Source organism: Mirounga angustirostris, unplaced genomic scaffold, assembly GCF_029215605.1.
Source record: "Mirounga angustirostris isolate CCGP_5_RB_7025 unplaced genomic scaffold, mMirAng1.0.hap1 SCAF_17, whole genome shotgun sequence".
Classification (NCBI taxonomy): domain Eukaryota; kingdom Metazoa; phylum Chordata; class Mammalia; order Carnivora; family Phocidae; genus Mirounga; species Mirounga angustirostris.
Window position 1 is genome coordinate 112,771 of NW_026991725.1, and position 15,214 is coordinate 127,984.

Sequence of the window (15,214 nt, forward strand, 5' to 3'; positions counted from 1 at the left end):
CTACAGGCGGACCTGACTTTTGTGGGCTGCGTGGGCATGCTGGACCCTCCAAGGCCTGAGGTGGCTGCTTGCATCGCACGCTGCCACCAGGCCGGCATCCGTGTGGTCATGATCACAGGGGACAACAAAGGCACAGCTGTGGCCATCTGCCGCCGGCTTGGCATCTTCAGGGACACAGAGGACGTGGTGGGGAAGGCCTACACAGGCCGCGAGTTCGATGACCTCAGCCCCGAGGAGCAGCGCCACGCCTGCCGCACGGCTTGCTGTTTTGCCCGTGTGGAACCTGCGCACAAGTCCCGAATCGTAGAGAACCTACAGTCCTTTAATGAGATCACCGCCATGGTGAGGCCACAAGATGGGACCCGAGCTGAGGTGGGGAGGAGTGAGGGGGACACTGGCCATAGAGCTTGGAAAGAGCAACCCATACCACCTCTGCTTCTGCTTCATTCTTGTTTTTTTTTTTTTTAAAGATTTTATTTATTTTTTAGAGAGCCAGCGAGAGAGAAACAGCATGAGAGGGGAGAGGGTCAGAGGGAGAAGCAGGCTCCCCGCTGAGCCGGGAGCCCGATGTGGGACTCGATCCCAGGACCCCGGGATCATGACCTGAGCCGAAGGCAGACGCTCAACCATCTGAGCCACCCAGGCGCCCCTCATGTTTTTTCCAACGGTTTATTACAAAAAATCTCAAACGCAAGAAGAAATTAAAATAGTTTCCTAGTAAACACCTGTAATATCTATGATCTAGATTCTACAAGTAATATTCTGTTTGCTTTGCAAATACCTATCCATCTATCCATCCTTCATCCATCTTTTCTTAAATAAATTTCAAAGTAAGTTGCAGACATCAGTACACTTCACCCTCACATAATTTAGAATGCATATTCTAGAGAGCAGCAGTTCTTTGTGGTTCTATTTTTTTCCTTTTTGAGGCAAAACTTACATGCAATGAAATGCACAAGTCTTTCTTTTTTTTTTTTTTAAAGATTTTATTGTTTTATTTGACAGAGAGAGAGAGAGAGCGAGAGCAGGAACACAAGCAGGGGGAGCGGGAGAGGGAGAAGCAGGCTTCCCGTGGAGCAGGGAGCCCGATGTGGGACTTGATCCCAGGACTCTGGGATCATGACCTGAGCCGAAGGCAGACTCTTAACGACTGAGCCACCCAGGCGCCCGAAATGCACAAGTCTTAAGCATATCATTCATTTGATGTGTTTTGATAAGTGCAGACACACCTTTGCGTGTCATCTGAACCCTTATCAAGATAAGGAACATCACTATGGACGCATGAAGTTCCCTCACGTACCTTCCCCATCAGGCCCCTCTCTCACAACAGGCCATTTTTCTACCATCGATTGCCTGTCCTAGATTTTCATATGAATGGGATCACACAGTGTGTACTCTTGTGTCTGGCTTCTTTCTTTTGAAATTTATCCACGTTGTCTGGGTATCAGTAGATGATTGTTTTTTATATCATTAAGTAGCCTTCCACCATGTGAATATAACCACAGTTTATTTATCTGTTATCACCTTTGGATAGACCTTTTCTTTGGGCCCAGTTTTTTGTTTTTGGTCTCATTCTTGATTACAGACCTATTCTCAACACTGATCTGATTCTTGACCCCAGTCTCACCCCTGACCTGGCCTCTGTTGACCTCCACCCCCAGTCCTTTACCTTGACTTTAATGCTAACCTGTGACCCAGTCTTGACCTTGATACTGAGCTGGTCACCAATCTTGACTACAGTTGTAATCTGGTTCTTTATTTTTGACTTTCATGTTGACTTGGTTCCTGACCTTGAACTTGACCATCTTAATCTGATTTTTACTTTGAGCTCAACCTTGTTAGGGGCTGCAGTCTTTTTTTTTTTTTAATTTTTTATTGTTATGTTAATCCCCATACATTACATCATTAGTTTTAGATGTAGTGTTCCATGATTTATTGTTTGTGCATAACACCCAGTGCTCCATGCAGAACGTGTAGGGGCTGCAGTCTTGACCTGCACCCTGACCTGATCCTTGACATTGACCTTGACCCCTAAAAACCAATACTTTATGTAGTCCTCAACTTTATATGGTCTCTAATCTTGACCTTGACTGCATCTCCAACCTTGACTGTGACATCACTCCTGATGTGGACCATAACCTTGATTTGGCCTCTGACTTTGACTTGACCTTTACCTGAGTCCAGTGTTGACCCAGACCTTCACCTTGGCTCCAACCTTTAGCTATAACACCTACCTGGTTCTTTTCCTGGGCCACAACCTTGACCTCATCCCTGACTTAACCTTAATTTTGCCCCTAATCTCAGTTTCATCTTCTACACCACAGCCAACCTGAATTTCATCTCCACCATCCTCAGTGACCCACCCTCTTCCCCAAGTCCACCTCATCAAGAAGATGAGGACCTTCAAATTGATCTTCTCTTCAAAATTGTCCTGGTCTGCAACTGTCTCATCCCCAGCCCAGTCTCTAAGTTCCTTTTCAACCTCACCATTTGCTCTATTCAGCTGTCTGCTTCCTTGGGGATGTCCCCTGAGCTTGGGGATAGACTTAGTTGAGGGGAGTCAAGGAAGGAGAGGTGAAGTTTCTTAGGCATGATCCTACCTAACTTTGCCCCCAGACCGGAGACGGGGTGAATGATGCCCCGGCTCTGAAGAAAGCAGAGATTGGCATTGCCATGGGCTCTGGCACAGCTGTGGCCAAGTCAGCAGCCGAGATGGTGCTGTCAGATGACAACTTTGCCTCGATCGTGGCCGCGGTGGAGGAGGGACGTGCCATCTACAACAACATGAAGCAGTTCATTCGCTACCTCATCTCCTCCAACGTGGGCGAGGTGGTCTGGTGAGGCCCTGTATTTCCTCTTCCCAGCCTCTTGACCAGCTCCAGGTCACTAAGGGAGATGCCTGTTCCTGGGATGGGGCTCTACGGGTGGAGGGGCACATGTCCTGCCCTGGCTGGGGCCTTCTAGGGTCTCACCTCAAGGAGGGCAGGGGCAGGAGCACCTCATCATTCCTCCAGAGGCCTCGGTGAACCCCAGCCCCCAATGAGGGGCCTAAAAAGTACCCTATCATCCCTCAGCCATAACTCCCACGTTTAGAGTTGGCAAGATGGGAGAACTAGCCCCCCTTTGGGGCAGTAATTGTGCTCACATGTGTATGTGAATGTGTGCACACAGTTGTGTGTGTACTCAAATGAAAGGTACGTGTTCTCTTGTGCGTCTTTGGGCATAAGTATGAGCACAGAGGGTTTGTGCTCGTACATAATTTGTACACACTCAGGCTCCCATGTGAGAGAGGCCTGTGGGGAATGGTGAGCACAAGTTTGCCTGGACACATGTGAATCCCGCCGTCTCTGCATGTGGGGACAAGCGTTGTAGGTGCTTATGTTTGTGTGATTGTGTGGCCTGTGCTAAGTTTGGCTCCTGTCTGTCAAAAAAAAAAAATGTGTACGTACTCAGGTGTGTGTTGTCCACGTGCACACATGCCCTAGAGGAGTTGTGGCCTAAACAGGAGAGGCCTAAAGGCCAGATTTGTCCAGGTTCCAGAGGTGAGATTGAGGGCAAGAGTGACCCAGCGTGGGGCAGAGCCACGCACACACGTAAGAACTGGCAAAGTGAGATGGGGCTCCTATGCAGACGGTAGGTGAGCTTCCCAGCCTTGGGAGTAGGAGTAGGACCCTCCAGTTGCTGGGGACTGGAGCCTGTGACTCTGGTTCCAGCATCTTCCTCACGGCAATTCTGGGCCTCCCGGAAGCCCTGATCCCTGTGCAGCTGCTCTGGGTGAACCTGGTGACAGATGGGCTACCTGCCACAGCCCTGGGCTTTAACCCACCAGACCTGGACATCATGGAGAAGCTGCCGAGGAACCCTCATGAGGCCCTCATCAGCGGCTGGCTCTTTTTTCGATATCTGGCTATTGGAGGTGAGTGGGGCCCTCAGTGGAGTTTCAGGGGCTTCTTGAGAGTTCTCTGACTTAGGCTTGCAAACTACAGACAGTATGCCTGGGCCTGGCTCATGCCAAAAGAAACTGGGCTCATCTCAGGGAAAAGACTAGTGCATGCTTCAGGTATGGCTGGATCCAGGCCTCAGGATCACCGGCATATTTTGGCTCTGCCTCAGCTCCATTCTCAGGCATCCCCTGGAGGGGGGATGGCTGCTGCAGCTGTAGCCTCATGTTTACTCCATCACAACCCCAAATTCAACAGAACAGAGAGTGACCCCTCAGTAATATGACAAAAGTCTCAGACCTGTTCTTGGCCCAGATTGGGTCACCTGCTTATCTCCTACCAATCACCATGGCCAGGGGTGTGGCGGGTGCTGATTGCCGGTCAGGGCCCACCACTGTTGCTAAGGACAGGTGCTTGCAAACCACATGGCTCAGAGAGGGAGAGGGTGGTTCTTTGACAGAAATTCAGGGGATTGTTAGGAAGAAGTGGATGCCAGAAAACCACAGCTACCCACTATAGCCTGTCTCCTCCTCTCCTTGCAGTGTACGTGGGCCTGGCCACGGTGGCTGCTGCCACTTGGTGGTTCCTTTATGATCCCGAGGGACCTCACGTCACCTTCTACCAACTGGTAAGCAAGGACAGCCAGGGAGCCTGTTGGGGTTATTTCTGAGGTGGAAATCACAGCCCAAGTAGTTGTTGGAGTTCCAGGGGAAAGGGGCCTGGAACCCCATGGTTGACCTACAGCTGTCCCTCCTTACCCCCATACACGTACACAGACATCCACCATCAAAGGAGGCAAGCTCAGAAGCCACTGGAAACCTAGAGATAGCAGCCCAGCTCCTGAGCCAGAGAAGTGGTTACTCCTTCTCCTAATCATTTAGTTAGGGGACTAACAAGGGGCATAACTGTGCAGAAGTATCTTACCTTTATCATGGAACCCCCCAAAAATTGAGGGCTCAGAGATATGAACCCCTAAAAGTAGAACTTCAGGCAGGGGGTCCAAGTAAGGAGATTGACAGTGGAGGGAAGGAATCTGCCAGGCTCCCCCTCCACCTCCATAACAACATGCTTCTCTAGAAAGGGATCCACTGACCTCTTGAAGTCACCTGCCTAGCAGGTGCCCACCACAGGGCTAGCTTAGCTCAGCATAGCTCTAGAAGCAAGCAAAGAGACCCCTCAGCTGCTATCTGTCAGTCTGTCCCTCTGTCTGGGCATTTCCTTTTTTTTAATTATTATTTTTAAAGATTTATTTATTAGAGAGAGAGAGAGAGAGAATAAGCGTGGGGTAGAGAGGCAGAGGGAAAGGGAGAGAGAATCCAAACAGACTCCACACTGAACACAGAGGCCGATGTGGGGCTCGATCTCACAACGCTGAGATCACAACCTGAGCCAAAACTGAGTTGGATGCTTAACTGACTGCGCCACCCAGGCGCCCCTATCTGGGTATCTCTTTTGCTTCAAAGAACCTTCGCAGCAAATCTAGCAAAGCCAGTTGTGGATTTTTCATTTAAAGCTGAGAGCTGCAGGGATTTAGGATCTTCTTCCCCTGAGTGTACCTGCCTTCGTTACCTTCTTGTGGATAGAAGAGCTCAAAGGAGGGACCTGACCCTTTGCCCTGTCACTGGCTGTCCTCCCTGGGAGACTCTGTGATTTTGGGCCTTATCACAGTATTTACATCTAGGTACAGTCAGCTCAGGGACACTTTCCTGGTACCCACCAGCCCTCCAGCACGTGGGCTCTCCTTTCTGACAGCAGTGCAGAGCACAGGCCCAGGCTCTCATCCCAAAGGCTGGTGCCCCCCAGCCCTTGGCAGAAAGTTCAGGCCAGCCTCAGGCACCTCTGCTCAGTTAGCTCCTATGGGAGCAGCAAGGTGCAGCGCAAGGGCATGCTAACCATCCTGCCTCTGCCTTCTTCAGCACTGTCTCTGTTACCCTGCTTTATCTATAGATCTCAAATCTCCCAGGATACCCCACCCCCATCCCGATCTTTCTTCTGAGCCCAGTCCCATATATCCAGCCGGATATCTCCTCTGGGATGTCCCACAGGCCCACTGCACTTACCAAAATAAAATCTATCACCTTTCCCCAAATCATCCCTTTCCTTCATCCCCATCTCAGTTCTACAGCCGACCTGGTCACCCATGCCAGACCCGTGGGGGTCATGGTAGGCGCATACCCCATGCCCACTACTAGTTAGTCCCCAGTCCCATTGGTGCCACCTTCCCAACTGTCTTCAGGTCATTCCATTTCTCATTTATCCATCTGGTCAAAAAATGACTATTAAGCATCGACTGTGTGCCAGTCACCAAGCAGGCAAAGGCTCTGCGAAGACCTGGGAAGAACACGGAAGTGGGCAGTCACGTTTGAAGGTGAGAAGCTTCAGCAGAAAAAATACCGGTGGCTGTGGGACTTGGAGGTGGTCTAGGGTTAGACCTAAGGTAGAGCTTTCAGCTTTGGTTGTTGGAATTTCAGCAGAGCTGCCTAGAACCGCCCTTGGTTCCTGAAGGAAGCTGTCAAAAGGCAGCAGAGTGGTTAAGAGCACAGAGCATGGAGCCTGGACCCAGGCTGCCTGGGTCCACACCCTAGTTCTGGCCACACACTGGCTGTGTAACTTTGGACAGGCTACTTAGCCTCTCTATTAGTGTCCTCATCTATAAAATGGGTAATAATTGTCCTTGCCTCAGCCCTCATAAGGCGGTCAGGAGGATTAACTTGGAGTCAATTCTTGTAAAGCGCTTAGACCAACATCTGGCACATAGTAAGAGTTGTGTAAGTATTAATTAAATTAGTGAAACACAGAGGAGGCCTTGCAGGATAAGGTAAAGAGGAAATAGCCAGGGAGGCAAAGGGAAGGAGTAGGCAGAGCAGTGGCATCACCCAGAGAAAACAAGCCCCCACCCCAACAAGGCTCACAATGAACCTATGAGACAGAAGTTCCAGCCCTGAGTACCTTCTTTTTATTTTATTTTATTATTATTATTTTTTAAGATTTTATTTATTTATTTGAGAGAGAGAGAGAATGAGAGAGAGCAAGCACATGAGAGGGGGGAGGGTCAGAGGGAGAAGCAGACTCCCTGCCGAGCAGGGAGCCTGATGCGGGACTCGATCCAGGGACTCCAGGATCATGACCTGAGCTGAAGGCAGTCACTTAACCAACTGAGCCATCCAGGCGCCTGCCCTGAGTACCTTCTAATAAACGATTCACGAGGCCATACTATGACTCACGACCTGGGGCATAATGCACGCGTGTGGCAGATGCACACTGGTAAAACCCAGAAGGTCTGAACTGGGCAGGGCATTTATCTATTGAAACATCGGGATGTGACTCTGTTTGTCTATTTTCCCCTCTGCACATGCATAAGGCTCTAGGCTTGCACATGCTTGAGTAGGAGGTGTGTACACTACATTTGTATGCACATGGATGCATAGGTCATTAAGATCTGGAAAAGCGGGGCCTGACCATAGTGGTACAACAGGAAGAGGCACTTGGTTCTCTTGTTCTCCAGGTGGAATAAAATTTTAGGACGTTGCCAAATAAAAACATGCACTTGTCCCAAATACTGGTGCTTGATTTTTGGAGAAAATGCCACTGTTGATTTAAATGAGATAAGAATCTTCACCTCTTTGTTGAAATAAGAAATCTAGCCAAGCCATAGTCTTTTAGAATTTTTCATCCTGCCTGAGAGAGAAGAGGAAAGTGCTAGCGGCCCCTTCTGGCTAACAGTCACCTTGCCCGTATTTATGCAGTGTGGGAAAACGGATCTATTTACGGGACAGGAGCTCAGAGAGCCTGTCATTTTATAGATTTCTCTTTGAGGGTTATTTTTACATCATGTGGATCCAGCTTTTAAACAACTTGAGCTTAAAAGATCTCTGTGTTCAGATGATATTCCAGAGAACAAATTTATGTTATTGGAGAAGGAAGCTGTCTAACTGTGATGAACGTTCACACTCATCCCAGTGTTGTGGAAGAGAGCAGGGTAGAGGTTCTCATGCATGTCCTCAGCTCAGCATCTTATCTCAGCAGAATCTGTAAGCAAAGTCTGTGAACAGGAAGCAAACTCTCCCCTGGGACTACAGGGCCAACAGCCACATCCCCTAGAGAGAGCCCTGAGATCTTTTCCTTAATTATGAGGAAGCCGTGTAGTAAGCCCACACCTAGCAATTCATTAGTCCATGTTGTAAGCAAAACGTGAGCTGGTAGAGCTCAGTTTCAGTGGCAGGAATGCAGGGAGATATGTGTGGAATCTTATTTAATAGCAGTGATCAGGGTACATGCAGCCTTTGCCCACCAAAGGTGAATTCTGTTCAAACAATTTGGCTGATCGGTTTTCATCAGCATTTACTTATTCTGTGGTCTCAGTAAATCACCGCCCCCACTCTGGCAGCTCCGATATTCAGGGCACCCACGCACACTCAGGGTAAAGCCCGCATCCTCCCTCTGATCCCAGGGCGCTCTTCTGTCCTCCCCATCGCAATGCTAGCTGCTCTCGCTCTGTCCCTCCATAGCTCTGCCCCAGGATGGCCTGCCTTTTCCTCCAGCACAGCGTCGCCCCTCTGACCCCATCCTGGCTGGGTGCCCCTCCTTGGGCCCACCGCATGGCAGCACTTTGCCCAGCGGTTGTGTCATGTCCTCAGATGTGGGCGGAGGATGGAGTGAGGCTTCCCTCTTCCCACGCACCGGCCCCTCCCCTGACCACTGTTCTCTCCCACCCTGCCCCACCCAACCTTGTACCCTCAGAGGAACTTCCTGAAGTGCTCCAAGGACAACCCACTCTTTGCTGACATTGACTGCGAGGTCTTCGAGTCACGCTTTCCCACAACCATGGCCTTGTCTGTGCTGGTGACCATTGAAATGTGCAATGCCCTCAACAGGTGGGCTGGGCAGAGGGTCCTGGAGCTGGGGTTGAGAGATGGGGGATGAGGCCTGAGTGTGGCGGCTGAGAGTCAGTCAGGGCCCAGATTTGGGGTCAGAGATACCCAGGATTGTGGTCTGAGGATCAGGGGGTTTGGGATTAGGACCTAAGTGTCAGAAGGGTCCCAAAGTGGGTTTTGAGAGGAAGTGGGGCCAGAATTGAGATCTAGGGAACAAAGAGGGCCACGACTGGGGCCTGAATAAATAGAGGGGCCAAGAGTGGGTCTGAGGGACAGAGAAGGGGCGTCCAAGCCCTAGGACAGGCCACTAGTGCTGAGCAAGTAACTGTGACACGCCCCTCCTGGCTCCACTGGCCTCCCAGAGCGCTCCAGCCTGTCGGCCCAATTAGGGAAATGCTGAGGCCCAGGCCACACGGGTGGAGGTGCCCACAGCAGGGCCTGTGCTGAGTACTCTGTGCCCTTGGCAGCGTGTCGGAGAACCAGTCGCTGCTGCGGATGCCGCCCTGGCTGAACCCTTGGCTGCTGGCCGCTGTGGCCATGTCCATGGCGCTGCACTTCCTCATCCTATTGGTACCACCCCTGCCCGTGAGTTTCTGCCCTGCCCAGTCCTCTTCTGTGACAGGGTCCAAACCCTCCTGCAACGGTCTGGCCCTGGGTTGGGCACTGGGCCTCTCTGGGCCCTTTTGCTGTGGAAACTGCCTGGCAGCCTGGGAGTGGGGAGATCTGAAAGTGCTTGGTACAAACAGCTTGTGCTTTGGGAACCCTCAGACTTAGGGGACTGAAGAGGTGCAGATAAGGCCTCTTGCTGTGGGGAATCTCCCAAGGCCAGGGCAAGGAGGAGACTATGTTCCTCCCCAGTACAGAATCCCTCCCATTTCTCAAACGGGACCAAGATGATTTGGTCATTGTGAGAGGGCAGGGGAGGGCAGGCTCTTCTGGCAGAGGAACCAGGGTAGACAAAGATCTGGAGGCGGGACCTTGCTCACGAAGAGTCCGTGGTAGCCCAGGTGTATGAAGCAGCTAGATGGTGGGGGCACAGCTTTAACCACAGCTCCCCGCTCCCTAGCTTATTTTCCAGGTGACCCCACTGAGCGGGCGCCAGTGGGTGGTGGTGCTCCAGATATCTCTGCCTGTCATCCTGCTTGATGAAGCCCTCAAGTACCTGTCCCGGAACCACATGGATGGTGAGTGGGGAGCTCCAGACCCTCCCCACCCTGCTTGCCTCTAGCCTGCTTCCCTGCCCACCTCCCTGCCTGCCTCTCTTCCCAGGCTGCAGCCTCCCTGTCTGTACAGAAAAAGCAGTATTCTTGGATCTCCAAGTGGAGGACGAGAAGGGGCTCTGTTCTGGTGGCTGTGGCCTGTGGTACCTGCAGGGCCTTATGCTGCAGGGCCAAGAGCACTGCTCAGAGCCATGTTCCCTCCCTCTCCTCACTCGCCATCAACCCTGCATGGCCAGGCCCACTGTACCCTCCTTTGGGCCTTGGTCTCGGACTTCTCTGAACCCAGCCTGTCTTTATGCAGGCGTGCGCAGGACAGTTTCCCGGGCGTGGAGTGGGCAGCTACTGACCACCTCCGGGACCCTAGACCACACTGGGTTGGCCTCTTTGGTGTCACCTAGTAGGAGGGTGGAAGAGGGGATTCTCAGTTTCTGAGCTCACAGCTCTGGGTCTGCCTTAATCCAGGAAAGGAGGGACAATGGCAGAGGCAGGGTTGAGGGCAGTGTGTAGAGGAGTGGGCTGGGGCATAGCATCCATCTGCCGGCCTCTGCTGCCGGAGGAGCCTCAGAGTGTGGGGGATTCTAAACCTCCCAAGGGCAAGGGAGGCTGCCTCTTCTCCCTGTCAGAGCTGCTTAGAGAGGGAAGAAGTGGGGGCAAAAAACTCCCTGTTCCCGGGAGTGTGAGCCAAGGCAGTAGCCCCATGGCTGGGCTGCTGTGGAGGGTCTGGATTAGGCCCAGCAATGGCCAAAGCCTGCACGGGAGCAGCTGGGTCCTTGAGGGCCATCTCCGGCAGGAATGTGTCCCAGTCTCAGGGGAGGGAGCCTGGAGTTGGGGGGCTATAAATAGATCACGTGCTTGTCATTCCGTAGGGGCCAAGGCAATCAATCGGCTCCTATCTCCCACGCTGGCCAGTCCTCCTGGGCAGTGCAAACATTTTGTCTTATTAAAGAGGCCAAAACAAGTTGGCCTCCTCCCCCTGAAGAAGCTGGCCCACCACGGGTCTGTCCATACCGGACACACACACAGCGGGGCTCACCTGAGGGCGGGGCTAGGTGCTCGGCCACAGCAAGGCCTTGTTGGAGCGTGTGGTTGAGGTAGCAGGGAGCAAGACAAGGCCTTCTGCCCCCTGTATGGTTCTTTCTGACCCACCCACTGTGCTTACTCCTAGGGAGCTGAAGAAGGTGAAATAGATCTAAAATTCCATCCTCGGGAGCCCAGGGCCTCCCCATTTCTGGCTGAAGCACAGGGGTGGTCTACGAGGAAATCCACTGGCCAACCTTGATCACACTAACTCACCTGCGAGGTCAGGCCTCGTTGGCAGCGCGGGCAGCTTCTCTGTCTTCCTTGAGAGCCTTCCCTAGCAGCCACAACAGCCAAGGGGCTCGGCAAATTTTCTTGAGAAAACTTAGAAAATTTCTTAGCCAACGGGGAAAAGCCATCCTGTTAGGGGCACTGTTCAGTCCTGGCTGCTGGATGGTGCCCCTAACAGGATGGGACAGGTTGGAAGGGCTAGGGAGGGAGCAATCCCTGCTGGGCCAGGGTTGGAGGTGAATTCTAGAAGAGGCAAGGTCTGAGCAGAGGTTTGAAAGGGGAGGATGGAACTTGGTGGAGAGAGAGCTAGGCTAGCATGGTTTGCCGTCTCGTGGGGCTGGGGCTCAGAGTGCAGGGGAGAGAGGTAAGGCTAGAGTGCGGAAAGGGCCTCGAATGCCAAGTTAAGGACCCTGGACATTATCCTCATGGCAGTGGGAGCCAGAGAAGGGTGGAAGCATGGAGGGGACTGGGGTAACCATGGAGGACAGATGGGAGGGGCAAGGCGGGGAGGCTGATGAGCTGTGTTGAGCTGGTCTGAGGGGAGACACTGAGTCCAGCCCAGGGTGAGCTGGTTCTGGGCAACACCTCACCTCCACCAGGAACCTGAGATGTTGACTGTGGTCCTGGTGAGGCTTGGCTTGAAAGGGTGGTACCCTGCTGTAGGGAGTGGCTGTGGGGCCCACAGGAAAGACTTGGGCTGGGCATCTGTGGCCACATGGGAGAGGTGGACTGGTGTGTGCCCGCTGCAAGCCAAACAGCTCTGCCCTGTGTGGCTGTAGTCCCTCGGGCCTCCTAAAGCCGGATGGGGCGGGGGTGAGAGAGGGGACCCTGCTACATTCCCAAGCCAGCCTGGTGGCCTTTTAGGGAAGTTTTGCTGAGGCTTGATGCTTGTAGCTTCCCTGTGATTTATGAGGGAATGTGTCCTGGGGAGAATTGCAGATGCCCGGTCAGCCCCAGGGGGTAGGCGAGGGGGTGGGGGTGGGGGTCCTCTTGCCCCATCTCCTGGCTGTACCCAGGTATGGCTGAGCAGCTGTCAGGCAGAGAGGCCAGCGGGCCAGACCGAGGGGAGCGGAGGCCTGGAGAAACTGAGTGGGGACAGATCTGGGAGAGTCCGGGATACGAGGTGGGCTTGCCTTTAGGCTGAAGGCAATGGAGAGCCACCCAAGGGGATGACAGGAAGAGTTGATGCCACCAGTTTCTGGAGAGTTGTTTCCCAAACTGAAAATCAAGAGCAAAATATGCCCCGGGCTGGGCTGGCGTTGTTGATAGAACATGGGGAGTGAAGGAGGCCCGGGGGGCATCTGAGAACTGTGTCTGGCAGCAGCTGGATATGTGGGGCTGCATCAGGAGACACAGTGGAACTGGGGATCCCCTGATGAATGCTGTGGGAGAATGCAGCTGTCCCAGGAGAAATGGAGGATGGAAGGAGCTGGAAGGAACCAGTGTGGATGTGCACTGTCACACATACACCTCTTGGCGTACTCTTGGGTTTTTCTTCCAGAAGAGAAGGACCAGAAGTGAACGCCGGGAACAGGGTGGAGTCTCCAGTGTGTACCTCAGACTGATGATGCCCAGGCCTTCACCCCGACTCTCCACACCGCCATCACACTCATCGCTTGGTCACTGGGCCCTGCCAAGAGTCTCTGTCCCTGCTTCTGTACACATGAGGGCTCTCTAATTCATGTCTCGGGGACTCTCCTGGGAAGTTCAGCTATGAAGCTCTACCCCAGGAGCTGCAGCTTGGGAGGGATCTGCCCAGAAGCCAGGGAGCTGGCAGCACATCCAGACATGCAGAGCCCTCTACCCCCCAAATCCATGAGCACATTCTGGAGCAGGCACCCCCCTTGCTTGGAGGCTGGGCATTTACTTGGTGACTGGTGCCTCTACATTCATGGAGGAACTCTTGCTTAGTGACTGGTCTGGGGCCTGGTCAGACAGGGGGTGAAGTGGGGGAAACATCTGGGCCCAGCTGTGCACAGCAAGGGCAGGTAACCCCCTCCACTTTGTTTCCATAAAACAGAGGAATCATGAGGGCTTGAGCCTCTTACTGTTTGTAGGTACAGGGGGTTGAAGGGTCAGAGAGAGGGACATGGTAGTAGGGGAAGGGGGCTGGGCAAGGATCCCCTTCCCAGGAGACAGCTGGCTTGCCTGCCTTGCTCTGGGTGCCCCCAGATTCAGATTTCCCTGTCCTAAGCAAATGAGACATGCCAAGTCTCTCTCGGTGCTGCCCAGTCTGCCAAGCTCAGGCCGGATTTGCCCTTCATGTCCCTGGGGCCTAAGACCCCAGACATCCGTGTGTACCCGATCACTGTGCCCTTTCAGCCCAACCCTGTGTGCACCATCCCACAGTCTGTGCAGCTGGGTGATTCTGAGTCCCCTAGACTCTTGGCCTCACTCTTTGCCCCCAACCCCACATACCCATGAGCCGAAAGGATGTCAATAAGAATGGCTAGTTACCCAAGGGCACTTCCTCTCCCTCCCTCCTTGCTGGAGGAATGTGTGTTGGATCATGTCGGATGATGGGAAAGGAGTATTTGATGGACATAAATGTTCTTTTAACTCCGCTTTTGCCCCTTTGGCAAAAATTAGGGCTCCAGGTACTGTGGCCTCTTACCCAAGCAGAGTTGGGCAGGGCTCCCCTGGGCACCAGCCCACAGAGATTCTCCGCTTCTTTCCTGCCGGTGGATTGGCAGACCTGGAGGTGGGGGAGGGTGGCAGGGCGCTATACCCATCTGTTGACATGCAGTTGGTAGAGAAATAAAGGTTGAGTGCCTGGGGCAAAAGAGGACGGTCTGTCTGATTTCCTAGAGAGCGGTTCCACCATCTGCCCATGTGGTGTCCACCTGGGCTCCCACCACCCACACCCACTCACGTCAGGAACCTTGAGCCAAGGTCTGCGGTTCCCGCAGGGGTTGCTGTCTTCCTCTGAGACAGGACCCAGGAGAGACACTGATTTCCTGACCCTCTCCCAAATGGCAAATGCATGACTCTGCTCACAGGGACCGCACTTGATAGTTTGTGTACGTGTTCAAAGCCCTTTGCACATGTTAAGATTCCAATGTCATCACTGAGGAAACAGGCTGGCAGGGGTTCATGACTTGGCCTGAGGCAGGGCTAGGCCTGGAGCCTGAATACCATGGGCCTCCAGCCCTGACTATTCCATGGGTCCTGCATCTCTCCCTGAGGTTTCTCGCTCTTTCCTTCCCCTCCTTGAACCCCAGGATGCCATCGACTTCTTGCCCTCCTAAGCCCAGCTCCAGGGCTCCTCCCCAAGGCTTCTCTCAGCTCACGTTGTCCAGGGACCTTTGAGAGGCTGCTTGATACTAACTTCTGACTCACCCAGGTGGCTCTGCTCTCTGGGAGCAGGGGCTCTGTGGAGGGAATAGCTGTGTGTCCCCATCTCCCTCATTTTCTTCCTCTGGAGAGAAGATTCACTCAAGAAGTTTCTGTCTCTAATCCTCTGCCCAGCTGCCCTGGGAAGGGAAATCAGGCCCTGCCCACAGGGCCAGGGACAGGACTGACTATGTAATTTGTGGGGCTCAGTACAAAATGAAAATGTGGAGCCCTTGTTTAAGAATTAGGAGTTTCTGGGGCGCCTGGGTGGCTCAGTTGGTTAAGCGACTGCCTTTGGCTCAGGTCGTGATCCTGGAGTCCCGGGATCGAGTCCCGCATCAGGCTCCCTGCTCAGCGGGGAGTCTGCTTCTCCCTCTGACTCTCCCCCCTCTCATGCTCTCTCTATCTCATTCTCTCTCAAATAAATAAATAAAATCTTTAAAAAAAAAAGAATTAGGAGTTTCAAAGCAGCGACAGCAGAGTATGAAAACGAAATGGAGGGCCTTTCTGGGCATGGGGTTCTGTGCAGCTGCATGGG

The 15,214-nt window shown here is 53.0% G+C and overlaps 1 protein-coding gene across 5 annotated transcripts in view; it reads left to right on the plus strand.

Moving 5' to 3' along the window:
- The window catches only part of ATP2A3 (ATPase sarcoplasmic/endoplasmic reticulum Ca2+ transporting 3), a 35,484-nt gene extending 20,400 nt beyond the window's left edge, over positions 1–15,084 (plus strand). For 2 of the 5 annotated variants that reach the window (XM_045889675.3, XM_064583689.1), the window contains 8 exons: positions 7–342; positions 2,617–2,837; positions 3,714–3,916; positions 4,484–4,569; positions 8,682–8,815; positions 9,283–9,400; positions 9,882–9,999; positions 12,845–15,084. In XM_045889675.3, coding sequence (XP_045745631.1) covers positions 7–342; positions 2,617–2,837; positions 3,714–3,916; positions 4,484–4,569; positions 8,682–8,815; positions 9,283–9,400; positions 9,882–9,999; positions 12,845–12,864 — 1,236 coding nt within the window. In that variant the 3' untranslated portion in view covers positions 12,865–15,084. Of the gene's footprint in view, positions 1–6; positions 343–2,616; positions 2,838–3,713; positions 3,917–4,483; positions 4,570–8,681; positions 8,816–9,282; positions 9,401–9,881; positions 10,000–10,321; positions 10,410–10,627; positions 11,474–12,844 lie in introns of those variants that run through there. The other 3 variants (XM_045889678.3, XM_045889677.3, XM_045889676.3) reach the window with 3 other exon arrangements.
- The last annotated feature ends 130 nt before the right edge of the window (positions 15,085–15,214 follow it).